Consider the following 21,740-nt stretch of genomic DNA (forward strand, 5'->3'; position numbering starts at 1 on the left):
CCAGACAGTTCTGAACCACAATAACCACTAACGAAGACTCCAGGAATCACATCTCAACTCATTTCAAATATCTGTCAGCAACAGTCCCTCTCTCTCCCCACCGGAAACGCACTGCGATGGAGTAGAAAGCAGCCAGACGCAATGCCGCCTTGACCACCTTTCTCTTCCGTCCAGGGTCCCGTTCCGCGGCTCATGGCCCACCGCGAGCCGCCTCTGAACTCTCCACCTAAATTGTTGGAGTGGATCGACAAATGCCTGCTCTCGTATATCCCACGTGCACGACTGATGAGATCTATTGGCCTCCTCGGTCATTGACCCCTCGCATTCCCCAACGCAAAGGTCCCGTCAGTGTGCATCACTTGGCATGGCGGATTGGATTTTGACGTTTTGGCAAAACCGTAACGGCCTGTTGCCGATAGGCTACTTTTCTTCCTGCTGTAGACAAGCAAGCTGCCAAGCTGCAACTCGATGCAGTCCCTTCCAGCGCTCGAGACGATAGCCGTTGACTTTATGCAAGCAAACGCTTAGGAAGCCGTAGATGGGGGCAGAAACATACTTCGTAACAGGCTCTGAGTGTCTTTACACACATGCTGCATTTTGCTGCGTACGGTGAATCCACCCAACTCTTTACTGGGACCCGGTGAAGGATTCGAATGCGGATTGGAGCGGCAACAAAACGGCATGTCTCGCCATTTGCCCCTCTTGATCGCCTACGGATGGGCACTTTTCAAGGATCTGATAAACTGCCTCATCATCGGCTGCGAGAGACTGGCTAGACCGCGCTCGCCACGAAACCTCAGCCATGCAACGTTGTGAGAAACGTCGGGGGACCCGCACGTCCGACGGCATCGATATCAAGAGGGTGAGGGTTCGATCCAACCACCAACGGCCCCCAAATCTCGACTATGTGGGCTTTGGACCATGCAAAGAGGATTTCATCGTGCAGTTGGGAACGGTCCCGGCCATATAGCAAGTTGCATATGCGCCAGATCATTAGCCCTGCAACGGGTAGCATCGCAGCCTTCACTACAGATACGCCGAGTTCCAGCGGGTATGTAAATGCGGTTGGAGGGGTCGTCGGCCACCGAGTCCCACTCCCGGAGGCAATTCGAAGGCAGTCACGCGAGTCTATGCCGCATCCGTCACCGAAGGCCATCTGCGAAAAAGCTATCCCCCAGGACGACAGGCATCCTGCTCCAATAATGCAAGCCCAGAGGGGTAACGGCCTCTTCATATGGCATGTGCTCACGTGCCTGGCCATCGTTGTTGGTCGTACAGCAAGTGGAATAGACCCATTTGCAGATTGCACGGAAATTTTTGCAGGGGAGAAAGTTTTCAGGCTGCATTCCTCCTTCCGAAGCGGGTTTACGGATGTCTGGATGTTGGGATATTGATGCCTTCCGATAATGCCCCGCCGAGCCGCATGTCTTGACACTCTATGCGCGTCTTGTTTCCGGAGCCCCGCGCCCAACTCATACGAGATTTGTACGAAAAAGACGACGTTTCCTGCTGTATCGCCAGGCCATGGGGTTGACTTCCACAGAAGTCGGGGTACGGAGGCCTAGAGCAGAGTTTGCGATGAATTTCCGAGGCCTGCAGGCACGCGCGAATCAACAAAGATTTTTCATCTCATCATGTGTTTTGCCCATTGATCTCTTCTTCTTCATGGTATGCATTGTTGTGACGTCGTCTCGTTCTTGTTGTCGTAGATAGTCTTCTTAACCCCTGCTCAGACTGAGCATCCGCAATATCTGCCTTGATCCTTGCCACCAATATAGTTGTCAACTGTGGTCTCGAAGGTGATGAGATTCTCGTATTGATTCAGGCTGTTTGGACCAATCTTCTCGTTCAACTCTGGAAAGTACTGGTACAATTCATGCCAGACCTTGGCCACCGCATCTCTACCGGCTGGACTAGGCGACACGGTTGAGGTCGAGGATGCGACAGCACGGACGACACCCTCAAGCTTTAACAGTCAAGATATATACTAAGAGGTATATACTCCAGATATTAGAAGCCAGAGATAGAAGTAAGAATGATAATAGGCGTGGCTTGAGAATGGAATTCACCAAGGAGTGTGAGAGGGACCTGAACATCGGTAGACCTCTGCCAATCGTCGTAGTACCGGCCATTAGAGCGGCAGCTCTATAATACGAGAGTGTTTGCCAAAAGAATTGAAGGATCAGGAAGGTTCTGTCGTATGATAATACCGTCAAGTTATCGTAGAATGCTATGACATTGTTACTCAATCCCCAAGGGACGAAATCTGACTGTGCGAATAGATTAAGAGACCTGCCGCCAGTGGTGAAAGAACTAGGCTGTTTGTTCCTGTTAAACTATGGAGTATCGAACCTTGTCAGGCAGAGGGTTAAAAAGTAGAAAGCTGAGTCATTAGTATGTCTCTAGACACGAAGAGACAGATTTAGGAAATGGAAGGGAGAAGGGAAAGTAAAGTGTTCCTGCTTTGGGAAGTAAAGGTATCGTATACCAAGGTAAGGTACGCATACTCAATTCTCTTCTTTATTGTCAGGGCTTTTATTATTGTGCTGGCTAGGTATCCAGAGAATATTCACTAGAGGAGAAACTTGATGAAATCATGAGGCGGTCAAGAAGAATAGCTCCAATAAGACATAATGATTCATGATATAAATTAAAGCCTAGGATATCACCTAGATAACGGTATAAGGCCCTTTGAGCCTTGTATTCCTGTTAACCTGGACTTCGCTAAGCTACGTTGGGCCGTGAACAGCGCCTCTAATCCCTTTGGCAAAGGTGCACAAGGCTCTTATGACCTTGGCAACAATCGTCAAGTATAACGAGACTCGCATATCTTTAGGGGGCTTATATTATCAGAAGCATGGGTAGTGCTTGGCAAGAGGCATAATCAACCAAAGAGACAAAAGGGGGGTATAAAGTATGAATAACAGGACTCAAAGTAGGCAGAGCTCAAAAGCTTCAATTTATTGCTATGCTTGATAGAGAGCATCTAGATACGATCTGTCTTGTACAGCGTCAAAGTACGAGTAGAGGTCAACTTTGAAGCTGTGTTAAGAATACAAGAGTTGCGTTATGCCCTTGTTGTAATCACGAAGGGCTTGGATAGCACTGGCCTATTATCGCCATGATTCGAAACATATATGGCCTGGACGGGGGGGGCCGAAATAATGTTTCATCACACAGACTCCTAGAACGCAATATTGAGTAGTATCGCTCTTGAAAATCTACAGATGGATGACTAAGATAATCCGACATCACTTCTTTATATCGACTATAAGACGTTCAGCTATCGAGACAGTCGTCTTTCACTACCGTAGATAACCTTGTCTCGCCATAGGACTCTTGATAAATAGTAAGAGAAAAAAGTTCATGCTCAAGTGGTATCTACGAGAACTTAGAAGGGCCAAGACGCTTGATGTGGTGATAAGATTGGCACATGGATGCATCTGAAGATTGGGAAAATATCACCATACTATTGCCTAAGAAAGCGGTTGTCTATGGTTTGTGTTAGAAGTAAATCTAAATGCAAGAATCTCTTTCTAGTACAAAGTGAAGTGGGCCAGAGTTTCAAAATGCCGAAAGAAAACAAGAATGGCAGTGATCTAGTATGTATCTTGAATTACTATGGTGCTGAACGTATTTTGATAGAACTCTGTCGAATTGCGGCTAACAATTGAGCATACCAAGCAATGTTCTCGGCCCTGGGGGGTCAATGGCCATTTTAAATTTTGGCCGAATCTTTGTTGTTTACCGTTCTTACTATAAGCTTGAAGGATTCTTGGGTTTCAACGAGTGTTTTCCCGACGTACGAACCAAGAACACGTTCAATGGAGAACCCAAGAAACCGATCGTGGACTATTGAAAGAAAAAAGTACAGTCTACCAATTGAGTTCTCTAGAGCCGCCAGACGGAGTCTCCGCCTCTCTCAAGGAGTCCTTGGGCGCGGTTGACATTTGTTGCCAAGATTCCTCAACGCTGGAAAGGACCGATGCCAAGTGTTGATATGGGGTGCGGCGGTGAGCGCCAAGACCACCATACGAAGACCAAGAGGGACGTGATAGGCACGTTGAGCGCTAAAATGGGGTTTGCGACATTTTATCAGATCAATGCCTCTGTAGAGCTTGTCAGATGGATCAGATAAGATGCAAGGCTAGCAATCAATGGAGGCACCGTTTGCAGGATGCTCGGCCTTCTGCCCGAGACGTTGTTGTAAGTGTGACGGAGATTGGATATATAAGATCTTTTCTTGAGACTTGTTTGCGAGTGTCTCCACGAGTCATAGAACTTTTCTACACATCTAGAGACCTTGCTTGGTGGCTTACACTGTCCCATCATCACGATGCCCGACACCCCAGAATCGCCAGCCCCCGTACGGGATGAAGAAAAGACACAGCCAGACATCGACATCCAAGCCCTCGGTATCTCGCCCGCCGACTTACCTCCCATCGATACCGAAGACGAGACCCTCCAACGAATCCCCTGGTCCTACAAATGGATCGCCCTCCTCTGCATCGTCTCCCTACCCATCGGACACACCTGGACGGGTTCCGCTCTTGGCCCGCTCAAGAACACACTGCGCAACGAGCTCGGCGTGAATAACGCGCAGTTCGGCGTCATCAGCAGCGCCGACGCCTTTGTCAACACCGTGTTCCCCATTGTTGGCGGGTTGGTGCTCGACTGGTGGGGGCCGAACCTCGTTACGCTGTGCTGCACTGCCGTGATCCTCGTCGGCTCCGTGGTGGCTGCGGCCGGGGTGCAGGTTGGGCTGTGGAGGGTTCTTGTGAGCGGACATGTGCTCATGGGGTTCGGTATTGCGGTGCTTGACTCTGCTACGCAAAAGGTGAGTTAATTCTCTGCGTTCAGGGATGATGTGGTCAGCACTCTTTGGTAATATCTCGACTGACGAGAGTTCAAGTTCTTCTACCACTGGTTCGGCGCATCAGGCCTCGCCTTCGCCTTCGGCCTCGAGTCCGCCATCGCCAACACGGTCAGTCTCGTCTCGGGCATGGTCGCCATCCCCATCCGCGACGGGACAGGTTGGTACGGTTGGACATTCTGGATCCCCGTCTTCTTCTGCGGCTTCTCCCTTATCGTGAACATCACCTACGTGACCTTTGAGCGCCTCGCCGTCCCGCCGCGCTTCCGACTGACCTCGGGACGAGCCCGCGCCATCGCCGAGCAGCAGAACCTCTCGGATCGCCGCCGCTTCTCCTGGAACGTCTTGTTCGCTTTACCGTGGGCATATCTCATGCTCCCCGCGACGCAGCTGCTCCAGAGCGGTGCCGCGGGCGGCTTCAGCACCAGCTCGGCCGACATCATCTTCATGAAGGGGTATACGGAGGCGGTGGCGGGGTACTTGTCGACTGCGCAGAAGATTCTGCCCATTGTTCTGAGCCCGTTTGTCGGTCTTGCTATCGATAAGTACGGACACCGGTTTCACTACGTGGCGACGGCGCCGGTGTTGTGGATTATTGCTTGTGCAATGTTGGGGTTCACCGATGTCCATCCACTTGCGGCGCTTGTGTTCTCCAGCTTGGCGGGCGTGATCAACTCGATGCCTTTGCAGATTTGTATTCCGCTGCTGGTGGCGGACCAGGCAAAAATTGGGACGGCGTTCGGGGTATGGAGAGCTTTTAACAACTCTGGGTCAACGATTGTAAGTGGAACTCCTTTATATCTCCTGGAATCTTCCATTGCTCTTCTACTCTTTTGCTCTTGAAACACTTGGAACAGGTACTGACATTCACTTTCTAGATGGACGTTGTCTTTGGCGCGCTTCAAGACGACACGGAGGGGAACGGCTACTCCAAAGTCCTGACCGTCGCGATTGCCATCAAGGCATGGGCGTTCGTGCTGGGCTTGTCGTACATTATCGTTGATTATCGATTCTTGGGTAAGGGAATGACTTTGACCAGGAAACAGAGACAGGCGAAGGAGGTCTTGATTGTGGACAGGCAGGCGGATCCGCTGACGAGACGGACGTCGAAGAAGTGGTTCACTACTTTGACGTTTGGGTTGTTGGTTGCAATTATTGCGAGTGCTTGGGCTGTGTTTGTGAGATATTTGATTTGAGAGACGAAGATATCGTCATTCTGCCGAGATCGGGGAGGGCAATAACGATGTTTGACAGACGCTACAGCATACTTGCAAAATCGTCTAGAACTTGAGTATCATCTATCAGCAGAACGAATGTAAAGCCGTAACTCTCGGTTGTTGAGATTCCTGCCAAGTGTCCGATGTACCGCGTGCGCTACTTGCACTACTTTCCTACATCTTCTTCAACCTTTATGTTGAACCAGCATTCTCTTTGCTTGTCGCACGGCTAGTGTCTTCTAGATTTGTTGAGTTTCGGAGTCCGTAGAAGCTGATGCGACGATCGTTGCTACATACCGAATGGGTCAATGGCTACTGGCGAGATATTGCACCAGTAGGATGTCTGACCCGAAGCCCCCTATTGAACCACAAGAGCGCCAAGCAATTTCGTTTCACGTAAACGATGCCCTCGGATATTGACTCTGGTCACTGCACCTTTCACAGTTTTGTTCAAATTCAGGAGAGAAACAATAGGCACGAACTTGATGAATGGAGAAAAGAAACTGTCTGTTGAGTTCGCTGTTGTTTCAAGTGTGAGGAGTAAAGGATACTCTGAAGGACAGCTATGAGTAGCATTGATAAACAGTTGTGAGCGATACTTTATGGAAGAGCCCGTGGGAGTTGTCAAGAGCCAATCGACAGCTGACTTCAGAGCCAAATTCGGCAATGTTGGCCACAACAAAATCGAATGTAACTAGCTCCCCGTTGGCTGCTGAGGCTGGCGTCTGGCCATTGATCTCGCATTCGCTTTCACTACGACAGAACTACCTCCTCCTGTGGCTTCTTCGGCTAACTGCTCTCAATAGAATAAATGTTCGAAGTATGGAGTGTATCGGTCCACCATGTTCGCATCAGTATTGCTTACCAACTCCAGCCGCCCACCAAGTGCAGGAACCGATAAAGTTGCCCGCGATCTGCTCTCCTAATTGGAAACACTCTCCGCCATATCGCAGGACCAAGACCTTGGAATCGCCCTCTCAACGGGAAACAGGGCTCCACTGTACTAAGTATATGCTTGGATGACACCCCCCTGCCTGCCATGCTCGGGGCCCTGTCAGACAATGATCTGCCCACTCAGAGTCAAACGCCTGACTCCAGACCACCCCGCGGACCGGCGCCTACGGGCGAGTCGGGGGGCTTGCTTACTGACAGACTAGCAGGTCTGGGAAAAATGAGCAAACACGGGCACAGCTCTGAGCTCTTTGCGGCATGTCCCCCCTGAAACTCGGCCATTGACGCGCCCACAAACAGAAGTGTAATTTCCGTGCGGCGGATCCCAAGGACTTTTACATCCCGCACCTCAACGGTCACCTCTGCTAATCTGTTGCAGGTATACATATTATCGATTTCTAGACTCTTGGCACCATTTCGTACAGACCCCCGGAGTCGCGCGGGTGGATTTGGCTAGAGCTGGATTGAGCTTATTGAAACATCATGGACGCTGCATGCCAAGAAACATGGTCAAAAGTCGTATTGGCACAAATTCACAATGGGCGAGTTGCAGTATGGTCTCTGCCAAGGATCGCCTCATTCAGGAGGTGTTGTCTATTGACAACTCGGATGGCTCCGTTAAGCGTAGAGTAGAAAATGTCAGGTATACCCAGGTGAATGTATAGGCTGCTTGTTTCTCCTGAGTTGTTGTTGCACTTCTTGATCTTCGTTTCGAAGCCTTCCGTTCTTTTGCTCCCCATTTACACTCATTTTCGGTCCTCTGGACTCTTTTCATTCTTTTCTCCTATACCGAATTTTCCTTCCCTCGGAGCAACCATGCTTGCCTCTTCCCTTCTTTTGTTGTCGTCCCTGGTGGCCGGCGCATTCGGCGCGGCCCGGACATCCCCCCCTTCCGGCGCTCTGGTCGTCGCAAAGTCCGGGGGCAAGTACACCTCCATCCAAAAGGCCGTCGACGCCGCCAGCAGCGGCGCCGTCATCTTCATCCAGCCGGGCACCTACAACGAGCAGGTCCTGATCCCGGCCAACAAGGGCGCCCTCACCATCTACGGCTACACCGCCGACGACCAAGACTACTCCAAGAACCAGGTCACCGTCACCAACAGCCTCGGCGCCGACGTCGCCGGCAGCAACGACGCCTCCGGCACGTTCCGGGCCAAGAACGACAACCTCAAGGTCTACAACATCAACATTGTCAACTCGCGCGGCAAGGGCATCCAGGCCATCGCCCTGAGCGCCTACGGTAACCAGCAGGGGTACTACGGCATCCAGGCCAAGGGCTACCAGGACACCATTCTCTCCAACCAGGGCAAGCACTACTTCCATAAGTCGTACGTCGAGGGCGCCACCGACTTCATCTTTGGCCAAAAGGCCGTCGCCTGGTTCGAGGCCTGCACCATCGCCATCAGCGGCAAGGGCTACATCACCGCCTCGGGCCGCGACTCTTCGAGCAACCCGTCCTGGTACGTCCTCAACAAGGCCACCGTCAAGGCCCTCTCCGGCGTCGGCGACGGCCAGACCTTCCTCGGCCGGCCCTGGCGCACGTTCGCCCGCGTCGTCGTCCAGAACTCCAACCTCGGCGCCGTCGTCAACGCCGCGGGCTGGTCCAAGTGGGGGTCTAACCCGACCGACAACGTCGTCTACCAGGAGTACGCCAACACCGGCAAAGGCGCCAGCGGCACCCGCGCCAGCTTCTCCAAGAAGATCAGCGCCGCCGTGAAAATTGGCGATGTCCTCGGCTCCACCTCCTGGATCGACTCGAAATACACGAGCGGAAGTTCCGCCAGCTCCGTCTCGCTGGAGTTGTCTGCCGCCGTCTCCGCCCCCGCCGTGGCCGCCGATGCCGCGCCCGCTTCTACCCCTACGCCGACCACCCTCCAGACCGTCGTCAAGGCCTCCTCCACGCCCGTTCCCCAGGCCGCCGCGGACGATGACTGCAGCGGCACCCCCGACGGTTTCGCTTCCCTGAACGGCGGCACGACCGGCGGCAAGGGCGGCGAGGTCGTCACCGTCAAGACCCAGGCCGATCTCGAAAAGTACGCCGGCATGTCTGGCAAGTACGTCATCAAGGTCTCTGGCAAGATCACCATCACGCCCAAGGGTAAGGAGGTGAAGGTCTCGTCCGACAAGACCATTGTTGGTATCGGTGCGACTGCCGAGATTGACCAGGGCGGCTTCAACGTCCAGAACCAGAAGAACATCATCTTCCGCAACATCAAGATTGGTAAATACCCTGAACCCATCGTCTCGATAAGCCTGGTACGAATTAGTGGCTAATGGGGACTTCTAGGCAACACCTACGTCGAGGGTGACGACGAGGGCAAGACCCAGGACTTTGACGGCATCCAGATGGACAACTGCACAAATATTTGGATCGACCACGTCCACCTCGAAAAGGGCGGCGACGGCCTCATCGACAGCCGCAAGGACACCACCTTCCTCACCGTCTCCTGGACCATCCTCCGCAACCACAACAAGGCCTTTGGCATTGGTAAGTAAAACCCATACTCCCTCCGCCTGTCCCCTCTTCTCTAACAAACTCCCGTCTTCCAGGCTGGACCGACAACGTCAACACCGAAATCACAATCCACCACAACTACTTCGACCAAACCAAGCAGCGCAACCCCTCGGTCGACAACGTCAAACACGCCCACCTCTACAACAACTACCTCGTCGGCCAGACCTCGTACGGCCACTACGCCCGCGGCAAGACCGAGATGCGCATGGAGAACTGCTACTTCGAGAAGGTCAAGAACCCGATCCAGCTCGACGCCACCGCCAAGCTGAGCGCCACGGGCAACGTCTTCGAGGGCACCACCGGCACCACGGCCAAGAACGCCGGCACCGTCTTCGATCCCAAGACGTTTTACGAGTATACCCTCGACGCCGCGGCTGACGTGCCGAGCGTTGTTGCCAAGGGGGCCGGGCGCCAGGCTAGCATCTGCGCTGCGTGAGCTTAGGAGGCGGGTTAGATCTTGGGTGGGATGTTTTAGCTCCTGGTGATCTGATTCCTCGAATGCGTAATCAGAAACGGAGAGTAGGAAGAAGAAGAGGAGGACGAAGGAGAGAAAAGGGGTAGGAAATTCTATGTATTTATTATGATGGCATGTTGCCGTTGACGAAGCATATACTCTCTAGATTTGTTCATATTGACTACGAGCATTCACAATCAGACACCTCATCTTTGGTGACGAGTGCATGGGAAGTACATTTGCGTGGCTCATGTCCATGCTTGTGTCATCCAACGGATTGAGTAGTGGTGGTGGCTGGCATTTTGCCATGTTATCCTGGAACGTCATTCTCTGCTGTGCCTTGGCTGAAAGGGCACGTGGGCTTACTTGAGAACCATCATCCTCTCCGACTACCCTCAAAGATATGCAACACTTCTGCAACGATATTCAGTCAAACACTGATACTCCCCTCCTCCCATCTTCAGCAAGAGATGTGATATCCAAGAAGGTCGACCTGCTCCGGAAATAGCCCAATGGACGGGACCTCGCGTGTACATGCTAAACACTGCAGCTCCTTCCTATTTCTTCGCCCTCCTTTCCGGACTCAAATGTATACCAAAAGCGTCAAACTCGATAGTGAATGCCGGAAGGCCTCATGTAGGCAAGGGTGGTCGACGTTATTAGAACATGAGTCATCTCTTTTCCAGTACTCCCATCAAAAAGGCCCACGACGCCAACTATGACGCCCCTTAGTGACGATGCGACAAAGTAGACGGCGCGAAAGTCCAAGAAACGCTACCAAGTCTCCAATCAAGCGAGTATCAAACCCCGACGGCACCCTCTATCCCAATTCCTCATCGCATAAAAACAAGCTTCTCGCTTCATCCCGAGTTCCGAAAGGGGTGTCCAGTTCAGTCCAGCCATACCAAAGGAGAAGGGTGACCAAGAGCACATTTTCCGTCTGGGAACCAATCATCGAGGTCGACCTGTCCGTTATAAGTAGGTGGTAGGTCACCGCAGGGGAAAAAGGGTTCGGTGGCAACGGCATTGTGCATGCTGATCGTCGCGCCCTTGCAGATTTGGGACGGGAACACTAGACCACACCCCCGGGAACTCCCCTCATTCATTCTACAAAGGTCTGCATCCGTATGAAGCAGATCTGCTTGACGACAAGATGTCGGTCGACCTTGCATTGTCCATTTGCGCACTCAGACTGTTGGCTTGGGATTAGTCTTGGATTATGATCGCGGATTTGGAAACCCATATAAGGCGCGGCATCTGCGGTTGACGGATGCTCTCGAGGCGGTCGGTTTTATGTGGGGGATCCTGCGGATTCCACTCCGACGACACCCTATTACCGGATAACGTCCGAGTATCCGCACAGCTAAGCTACCTTAGTTTGTGGACAACCTCGATGCATGAAAATCCCGATCGTACGTTCAGCATCGGAATCTGATAATTGGATCAAAGCGTTGCTCGGTCACCTAGTTTTCCTTGTCTTTGCGCAAGTTCAATAAAAAACTCTTCATGCACGATGGTGGGTTTGTGGATGTCGTGTCGGAGTATTTCGGTACCACCAACCGAAGGGGACACGATGCGTATTTTCAGTGTCATAGCGAACGGCCAATCTTCGAGGGGAACGATAGATGTAGGTAATAATGTTCATAGTCATGATATCATTTGGTATAATGCCTGATAGCTAACTCTCAAAAATAAACAAAGAAATGCTTTTCTAGATCATTTCCTCCACATAAAACGCTTTCTTTTGTAGTTCTGACATGATTTTTGGTTTTTTTACAGACGGGCAGTCTCCTGGGCCTCCTCGATGATCATCTCGGCACACTTCTCGGCGCAACCAAGGACAGTCAACATGGGGTTGATGGTGGGGATGGTGGGGAAGATGCCGGCGTCGCAGATACGGACCCGCTTGAGGCCCTTGATGTTGAGGCGCTCGTCGACAACGGCGAGCGGGTCCTTGCGGACGTCACCCATCTTTGTGGTTCCGACAGGGTGGTAGACGGTGTGGGCAGCACGGCGAGCGTACAAGCTGAGCTCCTCGTCGGTCTGGACCTTGGGGCCGGGAGCGACCTCACGAGCGATCCAGTCCTTGAAGGGAGCCTGCTCGGCGACCTTGCGGGCAGCGCGCATGCCGTAGACGAGGGTAGCGGCGTCGTAGCCCTCCTCATCGGTGAAGTAACGGAAGTCAAGAGCAGGCTTGACGTTAGGGTCGGCCGAGGTCAGGTAGAGGCGACCGCGGGAGCGGGGACGGGGAATGTTGGGGGTCATGCAGAAGGCGTAGCCCTCCTTGGGCTCATCGTAGCCAAGGCGTCCCGTGTTGAGGGTGAAGGGGATCTGGTAGCAGTGCATCATAACATCGGCAATGTTGCCGTCGGGGATGCCGTCGGGGTTGAAGAAGGTCTTCTTGGCGCCGGCGTTGGGGGCCTCGCGACGAAGGAAGATACCAGCATCGGAGTCCATGGTGGTCTTGTTTGGGGGAACGGGCTTCTTAAGCTCCCACATGATGATGGACTCGGGGTGGTCCTGAAGGTTCTCGCCGACACCCGGCAGGTCGTGGATGACGGGAATGCCGAGGTCGCTGAGCTGCTGCTTGGGACCAACACCGGACAGCATCATCAGACGAGGGGTATCGACGGCGCCGGCGGCGAGGATGGTCTCCTTCTTGGAGGTGATGGTGCGCTTGGAACCATCCTGGAGGGTCAGGTTGACACCGGTGACGGTGTCGCCCTTAATGTTGAGCTTGGAAACCCAGGCGTTGGTGAGCACGGTAAGGTTGGGGCGCTTCTCGTCGCCGCGGAGGAAGGGGTGAATATAGGCGACCGAGGCGCTAGACCGGCGGCCATCATCGGGGTTGTAGGAGATGGAGAAGAAACCGACACCCTGCTGCAGGGCGCCGTCCTGAGCAATGTGCTTGTTGAAGTTGTGGAGGACGGGGATGTTGAGGGCGGAAGAGCAGGAGTTGACCCAGTCAAGGCAAAGCTCGTTCTGGTGGCGGGCGTGGACGGGCTGGACGGTGTTGCGCAGCTTGTCCATGAGACGCATGAAGTCGTGGAAAGTCCATCCCTTGGCACCCATAGACTGCCAGATCTTCAGGTCGTACTCAAAGGGTCTGAAGGAGATGAGGGTGTTGTGCGATGAGCAACCACCGAGCACCTTGGCGCGAGAGTGGCGGATGTGAGAGTTGCCTGTGAGAAGCAATCATGTCAGTGAGCTGTCCCAGGAGGTAGGATGAGCTGTTGGACACAGAAGAGGCTTACCCATGGGCTGCTCAGTGGTGCCGTAGTCGTAGTCGAGCTCACCACCGAGAAGGTTGAGCCACTTGCGCAGGTCGAGCACGCGGTCGTCCATGAAGTCGCTGGGGCCAGCCTCAATCAAGAGGATGCGCTTCTGAGGGAGGGACTCGGCCAGGCGAGAGGCGATAACGCAGCCGGCGGTACCACCGCCGACGATAACATAGTCGTAGCGGTCGACGTCGGAGACGGGAAGCTGCGTGGTGGACATTTTGGCGGATAAGGAGGATGAGGGTATTCAAACAGCAAGATTCTCGGGGCACCCGGCCAATCAAGAGGATGAGGGGTAGCTTTTTCTACTTGTACACACGGGGGAATGTATGTACAGAGGGGTAATACAGCCAAGAAACGCGCGGGCGATCTTGGGGTGAGATTGGGGTAGATCTTGGGATGAGAAGGGGAGAAGAATGGCACACGGAGAGGAATGAGGATGGAGAGGAAAGAAGAAAAGGCAAAGGAGATTCAGAAGCTATCGATATAAGTGGAAATTCGGCCGCATTATCAATGATCAATGATCAAAGGCAAGTCGGCATGTCGGAGTAGGATACCGTGGAGACACGAGGAGGGTAGGACCCATCCACATCCTTGGCCCTTCCTCGGAGACACAGAAGCAGCCCAGACTCAGACTGACGGGGAGACTCGAGAAAGAAAGCTTGCCTCGTTTCCCTCACTCGGCCGCCGCTTGAGGAACGAAAAAATTGTTCTCGCGTGGAAGGTACCGACCGACCTCAATCGCACCAGGCCAGCGCCGGCGCCAGCAACGACGGCAGGCGGGCAAGGCGCAGGGCGGTGGAGACGGACCCCGCGAAAGTGGGTGGTGGGGCCCATGAAGGAAAGCGGGTTTCGAGGGCATTGAGACTGACTCGCCGGGTCTCTGCACGAGTCTCTCCTTCTCAAGTTCCTGTGATCCTTCCATTCTCTCGGTGTTTCTGTCTGCCACCTGCTTCTGCCGCTTTCACCAACTGGCAGGTGGGGTTCACCGTGGGTGCGGCACCATACATCCGGGCGTGGGACCGCGAGACCGCGCGGGATCCGACGTCTCATTGGACAATTGACCTTTTTTCTGCCGGTCTTATCCTCTTTTTTTCTTTTGTACTTTTTGTCTTGTACTTTTCTCACCAGCCCTCTATCTATTTTTTACTCAATTGCCCCCCCGCCTAAAACGTCCTCATCCTTGCTTTCGTCAGCAAGCAGGGCCGGATTTTCTAAATTCCAAGGTTTCTCACTGGCCCGACAGTCCCAAAACAGACTAAGTGACCCCGAGCTAACGTCTCCTGGTCCCCCAGCAGCCAACATTGTCAGCAACATGCAAGACGCAGGCGGCAGGCCCCCAATCAGGGATGTTGCTCAAGACGTGCTTCTGGTAAAGGTACGAGGTACCGCCAAAAAGCTGGCAGCACCAGCCTCGGGCAAGCTCAAGGTTCTTTCTTTCGTCGCCGCCCAGGAAGAGAAGGGGGAGACCGCGCTTTCCCACGCACGCCAAGTCCTTCTTGCCCTTCTCGAATGTCCACTCTGGTGGAAACTGTCCGACGTCGTTGAAAAAGAATTACGAATAATGGCCAGAGGCAGTCAAGTGCCGCAATGCTCTTCTATGGCACGGGCCAATCATGACGATTCGACACTGCCTGCTTCACCCGGCCAATACTCCTCGATCCGTCTATTGCGGAATGTCCCACCAGCGTAGCTTCAAGCATCTAATTTCACCTGCATTCATTCGACTCCTCTTTATCCAACGTCGTGCCCTCGAGGCATGTTGAACCGTCCATTTCTGCTCGGTACCAGAGTGGGCGCCATCGACCAACAACGCAACAGACTAATTCCGCCCGTTTGCGGCTTGCCACGGAAATCCCACGCGCTGGTGGTGTGTTTGTCTGGGGGGGCCTGACTGCGTACATGAACAACCAGTCACACCTACAATTTGGTATCCCAGGCAATTGAGACATACCAAATATGCTGCATATGCAAGAATTGCACCCGACATTCCCCAAACTGCCATGCCGCCTTTATCCTGCGCTAAAATTCGGATTCTATCCGTCGATAACAGACAGCCCTGTCTCGGTGACACGGCGTTGGAGTCCGTTCGACCACTCAACCTCGTCTCGAGTCTCGCCCGGCCGCCTCTGCCCGTCTGACCTATCGCCTCGTCCGCGCGGCTGAGGTGGCAGAAGATGAGTGGTTGACCATTACCTGACTACACACCACCAACAAGTCACAACCGTCGGCGTCATCCGGGGTTCCCGCCGACTTGTCTAGCCCAGGTTGGGTGTGCCAAGGCAACCTTGACCTCGGTCCTGACTCTCTGTCGACCAGCTTCCAGGTACTCTCCAGGAATTACCCTTTGGTACCCCGTATTCCACTATCAAAAGGGCCTTGTCTGATGTCAAACGCAAACTCTCCTACCCGTTGTATCCAAGATGATCTGACGAACTCGTCGTTATCGCCGACGATCTAGAGAATCGAAGCTAACCTTCAAAGGCTGAGGACTCAGGAGGCAAGGTGTGAGATGCACACACACACACACACCGAGATAGACCAAGCGGCTCATGGTCCAGTCTAGATTCTTTTGGCGATATCTGTATATCTGAGATATCTGTCTATCTCGCATCGCCCGTATCTATGTAGTCTATCTTTTCCGCCGTGCCCGCCGTATCTTTTTCCCGATTGTGGCTCGCCCATCCGGCTGGGTAGCCAATGAAATGCAGCCAATTCGTCGCTGGAGTCCCCTGCCGTACCGCGGCTGCGCGGGTGATCGTTCGACTTTGACGGCCGGACCCGGGATAAGAACGGATCTGACGGCCCTACAGAAACCGGCCACATTGTTGGATGTGATCTGTCAAAGCTTAGCAGCGTGTGCATATCGCATCAGCAAACAAAGACAGGGTGGTGAGAGATGCAAGATAAAAAATTTCCAATCTCCAAATGTGAAGGGACCCTGAAGGCTGAAACTTCTTTAGTGGAGGCGACTTTTTTTTTTCTCTTGGTCGCTGCATTTGCACCACCAACCTAACGCACGCACCGCGGTCCCCTCAGATACGTACCGCCTTGTACCGTCTTGGGAGACTGCAAGGTGAATGGGTGGAGAAAGAACTGTTGCATCCGGGTGGAGCGAAGGGCCAATGACGTACGGTCCATGACATCACACCGCCGACGGAGTGGGGCAACATGGGTGTCTCCCGGCAAATCTGCAACACCCCGGCTTGCCAGGCCATTACCCACTCTGGTCAGCTGAACTCGAGATAAGGTCCCCGGCCTCTCCTCCGTGGTACGATCCCGATCTCCCTCCGATCTCGACGACCGTCGAAAAAAAAAATCCTCTAAGCCTGCAACTGCAACTGTACGCTCCGTCCTCCGTGTCGCCGTCCGTATACCCCGATCGACATCTCATCCCCGGCATCGTCTTGTTGGAACTTTGTCTCGCATCCCGTTATACCCCATTTCCCCATCCCCTTACCTTGCAGAAATTCCTTCCCGTTTCTAGTGTATCATTCGTTTTTGCCAGCATAGCTCCTTTTTCCTCGCCCATACCCCTCCCCCAGGAAAATAGGAACCAGCCAACCAAACAAGTCAATTAGAGCCAAAAGTTAAAACCCAAGTCTCATTATCAAAAATGGCGCCACAAGAGCAGAAGCAGGAGGCGGATCGTCACACCTTCTATGCGGGGAAGCCCCAGCCGGACACGGAATCCCCAGGCACCTTCCAATCCATCGATCCCGCGACGGCGAAGCCCGTCTGCACCATCCACACTTCCTCCGCCGCGTCCATCAACGCCGCCGTCGACGCCGCGAAGACGGCCTTCCCCTCCTGGTCCGCCACCCCGCCCATCGAGCGCTCCCGCATCCTCCTCCGCGCCGTCGCCCTCCTCCGCGAGCGCAACGACGAGCTGGCCAAGATCGAGACCCTCGACACCGGAAAGGCCTTCTCCGAGACCCAGTACGTCGACGTCGTCACCGGCGCCGACGTCCTCGAGTACTACGCCAACCTCGTCGCCTCGGGCGGCCTCAACGGCGAATCCTTCCGCCTCAGGCCCTCTGCGTGGTCCTACACCACCAAGGAGCCCCTCGGCGTCTGCGCCGGCATCGGCGCCTGGAACTACCCCATCCAGATCGCCCTGTGGAAGTCGGCCCCGTGCCTGGCTGCCGGTAACTGCATGATTTACAAGCCGAGCGAGTTCACCCCCTTGCACGCCGAGTACCTCGCCTCCGTCTACCGCGACGCCGGTGTGCCGGACGGCGTCTTCAACGTCGTCTACGGCGCGGGCGACGTCGGCGCCCAGCTCACGGCGCATCCGGATATCGCAAAGGTCAGCTTCACGGGCCAGGTGAGCACGGGCAAGAAGGTCGCCGGCGCCGCGGCGGGCGGTATGAAGTACGTGACCATGGAGCTCGGCGGCAAGAGCCCCGTCATCGTGCTGCCGGACTGCGACATCGAGCAGGCCGTCGACGGCGCCATGCTCGCCAACTTCTACAGCTCGGGCCAGGTCTGCACCAACGGCACGCGCGTCTTCATCCCCAAGGCCATCAAGGCCGAGTTCGAGAAGCTCGTGCTCGAGAAGATCCAGTACGTCCGCGCGGGCGACCTGTTCGACCCGGCCACCAACTTTGGCCCGCTCAACAGCAAGACGCACCTCGAAAAGGTGCAGGCGTACGTCCGCAAGGGCGTCATGGAGGACAAGGCGACGCTCCTGTGCGGCGGCGCCACGCAGCCCAAGGGTCTGCCGTCGGCGTACAAGTCTGGGTTCTGGATCCAGCCGACCGTGTTTACGGATTGCACCGACGACATGACGATTGTCAAGGAGGAGATCTTCGGTCCCGTGATGAGCATTCTTACCTACGACACCGTCGACGAGGCCGTGGAGCGGGCCAACACGACCGACGTCGGTCTCGCGGCGGGCGTGTTTGGTCGGGACGTCGATCAGTGCCACAGTGTTATCCAGAAGCTCGAGGCCGGTATTACCTGGATCAACACGTGGGGTGAGTCGCCTGCGGAGATGGCCGTCGGCGGGTGGAAGTCGAGCGGTGTTGGCGTGGAGAATGGACGGAAGGGTCTCGAGGCGTGGGTGAGGAACAAGAGCACGCTTGTCGAGATGGGCGGTAGCGTGCCGACTGTCTTCTCCAAGTTGTAAAGAGTTACGAGAATGTACAAAAAAGGGATCAAGGGGGAGGTTGTTGGTCATTCGGACTGAACTCCCTGCATGTGTGGTGAAAACAAAAGCTTGTCTTTGGACTGGAGGAGGTTTTGTTTAGATATGAGCGTTTGAATGATATCACAGATTTGACGATGTTCTCTGCCACTGCTTCCCCGACTTGAGTAGTAAGAGGTTTCCTTTCAAGTGAAGAGAGGTGCTCCTAGGATCCAAACGAAGGATTCGTCAATGTGACCGAACGAGAACTTGAGTCAACTCGTCTGATGTACAGGGTTATTATGCTCACTTGAGGAGAGGGGCTGACGAGCAAGGGAGCTAGATGCCCCAGGGACCAAATACCTAGGTAATGGAGGATATCCAGGCAGTAAAGACTTGTGGATGTTTAAGGTCGTCTGGGTCATCGACACGTTGCCCGAAGGGCCAACAAAAAGATGGTGTGCCACCGCAGACGAAAGGCTGCTGACCGAGTAGAAACCATGGCAAGGCAAGCTGCCGGCGGGTAATGTTGGATGGGTTAGCGCGCGGGACGGTTCGATCATGGCTATGGATAGTAACAGGAGGCTCACACTTGCATATGTCACGAATAGGGTGCTAAGTGAAGAACATTCTTCCCCAGCAGCGTTTTTGAAGGCGCTTTATGAGATATTTGGAGTTTCCATAGCTGCCTAAGGCTTTCGATTGGCTTACAGGGCACGGGTAGTTTGATTTAGACGAAGCCTGACCAGTCAATATCACACCTCCAGTGCGAACATAAGACCTGAATCCCATCTTAGTAACCCGCTTCCTTACTTCGTCTCCTCAGTCTCTATTGCATTGCCCGAGCCTCAGTGAATGACGTTTTTGCTAGAGCGTTGAACGTCTTGATTAGGTACTCGACGTTTGTCATTTTCCCCTTATCATTTCCGTCAAACCATTTTGCCAACGCAAAAACGTTGACCCACCGGACCTCTTTCACGTCATATATGACGTAGCTGTTTACCCTCAATTAGCTATCCATAAGAGTTGAGATGAAGATCAAGCACTTACTATGCCTCACATTTGTTTTTCTTGGCATAATTAGCAAGAAGGATGTTCTGATATTCCTGAACCTTTACCCTGCCGATGGTTTTCGCGCTTCTGGAATTGTGTTTAGCTTTGTGCTATGCTTTATACTATTCTATAGCCCATAATCATAGAAAAAGTCGGCGTAAGTGCCGCCCTCTGCGGCTTTTGCGACTTTTGCTATTTGGCATTAGCATAGAGATGTCAGATAGATAACTTATATACAAACCTTGGAATAAAATACCGTACCCATTCGTCTGGTGGCTATTGACAGTGACCGCAAAATCACAACCAGTTACGTTCTCATTGTTGCTCCATTCCTGTCATGCTGTAAGCAATACTGCTGTTATTGTTCCCTGGGCTATCTGTATGAAGACATGCAGTGATAGCTCCTCTTCAACGTCAGTATCACCTACAAGGTCACTTACAAAGAATGCGTCTTTCCCTTCTGAGCTGAACAGCACCTGGGCGTGCATTATAAAGGTATCAGTGAGTCCTATCTCCATCATCGATCGTTCTCGGAAAACTGAACGGAAACTTTGGTAGGCAGTCGTAACAGCTTTTGAGCCCGCTGAAAGCATCATGATGAGCTCATCGGGTGACACAGGAAGAAACTGTGTCTTGAATATCGGCTGCAGAGTTTCCATCTTGTTAGAAGACGCGGGTTCAGGGTAACCTCGTATATTGAAAACTGTGAGGTCTATGAGAACGAGATCTTTGAGGTGATTCACATGGATCTTATATAAGTGAGGGAATATCAACTCCCCCATAACACCTCAGGCATCACTCATCACATTGGCAGATGGGGATACTGCAATGAGACGCCAGAAACTGCCAATATCAGCTGCACAAAGTACCATGGAGATAAATCTCTCACAAAACGTCTTGTTGAGGAGATGGTCGGTCTGGACTGCATATGAGCCCGCCTTGGCGCTGTTGGTTTCAGTCGCAGCCCTTGCTGTGTAGCGGTAGCTAACCGACATACGCTATCACATTCCAATATTGTGATGAAATCAAAATAGTACACTAATATGGGTAGACCCGATATTGCACTCAGCCAGCCACGTGGCTACACACTCACCTCTCTGTGCCTAGGCCAATTTCAGCCGTTTCTGCGCTCGTCCATTTCTAACAATCGCCAGCTCGCGAACGTCGAAGGAGCTTCGGTCGGGTAATAAAAGCGGGAAATGAGGAAAACCATTCATTCTATCAGACTTGAGATATGTGACTTCTCCTCCAGTTTGTCCAGAGATAGAAGTAGCGGCTTCATTTGAAAGTACTTACGACTACAAGGCCAAACTCGTGAGGACTGGCGCCTTGTGTCACCTACTTGCATCTACATCGTCAATAAGTGGTGTATCGTGAGGCTCGCTCCATATGCCATCTCAGTGACAGGTATGTGAGACGGTGTGCTCACCGGCAGCCAAAGTTTGGCGCGTCGCCATACGAGATAGCTTGTTCTGATGCTAGCAAAAGAATCACGCATGGTTAGTGTACCTCCGGCAGCCCGAAACCTTATGCTGCCTCATAGGCCACCCAGTTGAATCCCATCTATCAAAAGCTGCGAGACATGGCTTTTTTGGCTTAGCTGATTGTGGGTCAATATTGCCGCGCGGGGGACTTCCTCCTCGATTTGGGTTAAAAACTTCAAGATCAGAGCTGTTCCAGCGGGGGCGGGCCGCCGCCCAGCGCGTGTAGCCCGCACCTGTCGTAAATCAGCCTATAGAAAGAACAGCCAGACGCAATATTCCATTCTACATTGATGCATATTGCAACGCGTATCACAAATTAGCGGCAAATGTACGGAAGTGATTGTGATGAACTGATCTGATCGTATAGCTTCGACGTTTTCAAAATTTCCTGACGGAATTCCCAATAATCATGCTCTTGAGGCAGAGCCTCCTCTTCACTTACAGCGCCACAGATATAGAATCCTAGCATTTGACCAACCGTAGTATATGATTGGGTATATCATCTTGCTCCTCAATACTTCTTCGTCACTGGTATACCCCATCGCGCTTCGTCGCGAGGTGCCGAGTCCTGGCGACTCTTGTCCAACTTTGGCGCACTGCTGCTCTTTGTCAATAACAAACTGAAGATGCAACCCTGCGTACAGCTGCAATTGTCACATTCTTCATATTTAGGTGATTAGGTTCCAACTTGTCCCGTGTCACCTCTAGTATTTGCAAACAGAAGAACATGTGATGACTGCTAACACGTCTCAACATACGATAAAGGTCTACTGGAAACAAGCAAAGT

At 53.2% G+C, this 21,740-nt stretch overlaps 5 protein-coding genes across 5 annotated transcripts; 3 read left to right on the forward strand and 2 right to left on the reverse strand.

Moving 5' to 3' along the window:
• Positions 1 to 4,336: 4,336 nt before the first annotated feature.
• Positions 4,337 to 6,069, forward strand: HER10_EVM0008280 (uncharacterized protein; the record flags this gene model as incomplete). Its single annotated transcript, XM_035477807.1, has 3 exons — positions 4,337 to 4,837; positions 4,913 to 5,653; positions 5,752 to 6,069. 3 exons carry the CDS (start codon positions 4,337 to 4,339, stop codon positions 6,067 to 6,069), a joined length of 1,560 nt encoding a protein of 519 aa, XP_035338642.1.
• A 1,454-nt stretch (positions 6,070 to 7,523) lies between these two features.
• Positions 7,524 to 10,118, forward strand: HER10_EVM0010098 (pectinesterase). The gene is made up of 3 exons (XM_035479568.1): positions 7,524 to 9,262; positions 9,329 to 9,529; positions 9,592 to 10,118. Exons 1-3 carry the CDS (start codon positions 7,699 to 7,701, stop codon positions 9,990 to 9,992), a joined length of 2,166 nt encoding a protein of 721 aa, XP_035338805.1. The 5' UTR covers positions 7,524 to 7,698; the 3' UTR covers positions 9,993 to 10,118.
• Positions 10,119 to 11,637: 1,519 nt separating this feature from the next.
• Positions 11,638 to 14,005, reverse strand: HER10_EVM0010958 (GMC oxidoreductase). The gene is made up of 2 exons (XM_035480402.1): positions 13,265 to 14,005; positions 11,638 to 13,192 (listed from the first exon to the last, which is right to left on the reverse strand). Exons 1-2 carry the CDS (start codon positions 13,506 to 13,508, stop codon positions 11,784 to 11,786), a joined length of 1,653 nt encoding a protein of 550 aa, XP_035338882.1. The 5' UTR covers positions 13,509 to 14,005; the 3' UTR covers positions 11,638 to 11,783.
• Positions 14,006 to 16,271: 2,266 nt separating this feature from the next.
• On the forward strand, positions 16,272 to 18,549 carry HER10_EVM0006910 (aldehyde dehydrogenase). Its single transcript, XM_035476482.1, has one exon. The coding sequence runs from the start codon at positions 16,905 to 16,907 to the stop codon at positions 18,417 to 18,419; it is 1,515 nt and encodes a 504-aa protein (XP_035338507.1). The 5' UTR covers positions 16,272 to 16,904; the 3' UTR covers positions 18,420 to 18,549.
• A 667-nt stretch (positions 18,550 to 19,216) lies between these two features.
• On the reverse strand, positions 19,217 to 21,495 carry HER10_EVM0010336 (uncharacterized protein; the record flags this gene model as incomplete). Its single annotated transcript, XM_035479799.1, has 7 exons — positions 19,217 to 19,661; positions 19,711 to 19,801; positions 19,910 to 20,181; positions 20,359 to 20,467; positions 20,899 to 20,947; positions 20,979 to 21,186; positions 21,396 to 21,495. 7 exons carry the CDS (start codon positions 21,493 to 21,495, stop codon positions 19,597 to 19,599), a joined length of 894 nt encoding a protein of 297 aa, XP_035338830.1. The 3' UTR covers positions 19,217 to 19,596.
• Between the last annotated feature and the right edge of the window lie 245 nt (positions 21,496 to 21,740).

This window comes from Colletotrichum scovillei, assembly GCF_011075155.1.
Source record: "Colletotrichum scovillei strain TJNH1 chromosome Unknown Contig00001, whole genome shotgun sequence".
Lineage (NCBI taxonomy): Eukaryota > Fungi > Ascomycota > Sordariomycetes > Glomerellales > Glomerellaceae > Colletotrichum > Colletotrichum scovillei.

What these genes read in the sequence shown, in the direction of transcription:
- HER10_EVM0010958 (XM_035480402.1), bottom strand. Translation starts at nt 13,508, where the DNA reads ATGTCCACCACGCAGCTTCCCGTCTCCGACGTCGACCGCTACGACTAT. An exon ending in CACCACTGAGCAGCCCATGG is followed by an intron (nt 13,193 to 13,264) that starts GTAAGCCTCTTC and finishes TGCTTCTCACAG; the next exon opens with GCAACTCTCACATCCGCCAC.
- HER10_EVM0006910 (XM_035476482.1), top strand. Translation starts at nt 16,905, where the DNA reads ATGGCGCCACAAGAGCAGAAGCAGGAGGCGGATCGTCACACCTTCTAT.
- HER10_EVM0010098 (XM_035479568.1), top strand. Translation starts at nt 7,699, where the DNA reads ATGTATAGGCTGCTTGTTTCTCCTGAGTTGTTGTTGCACTTCTTGATC. An exon ending in CTTCCGCAACATCAAGATTG is followed by an intron (nt 9,263 to 9,328) that starts GTAAATACCCTG and finishes GGGGACTTCTAG; the next exon opens with GCAACACCTACGTCGAGGGT. An exon ending in CAACAAGGCCTTTGGCATTG is followed by an intron (nt 9,530 to 9,591) that starts GTAAGTAAAACC and finishes CCCGTCTTCCAG; the next exon opens with GCTGGACCGACAACGTCAAC.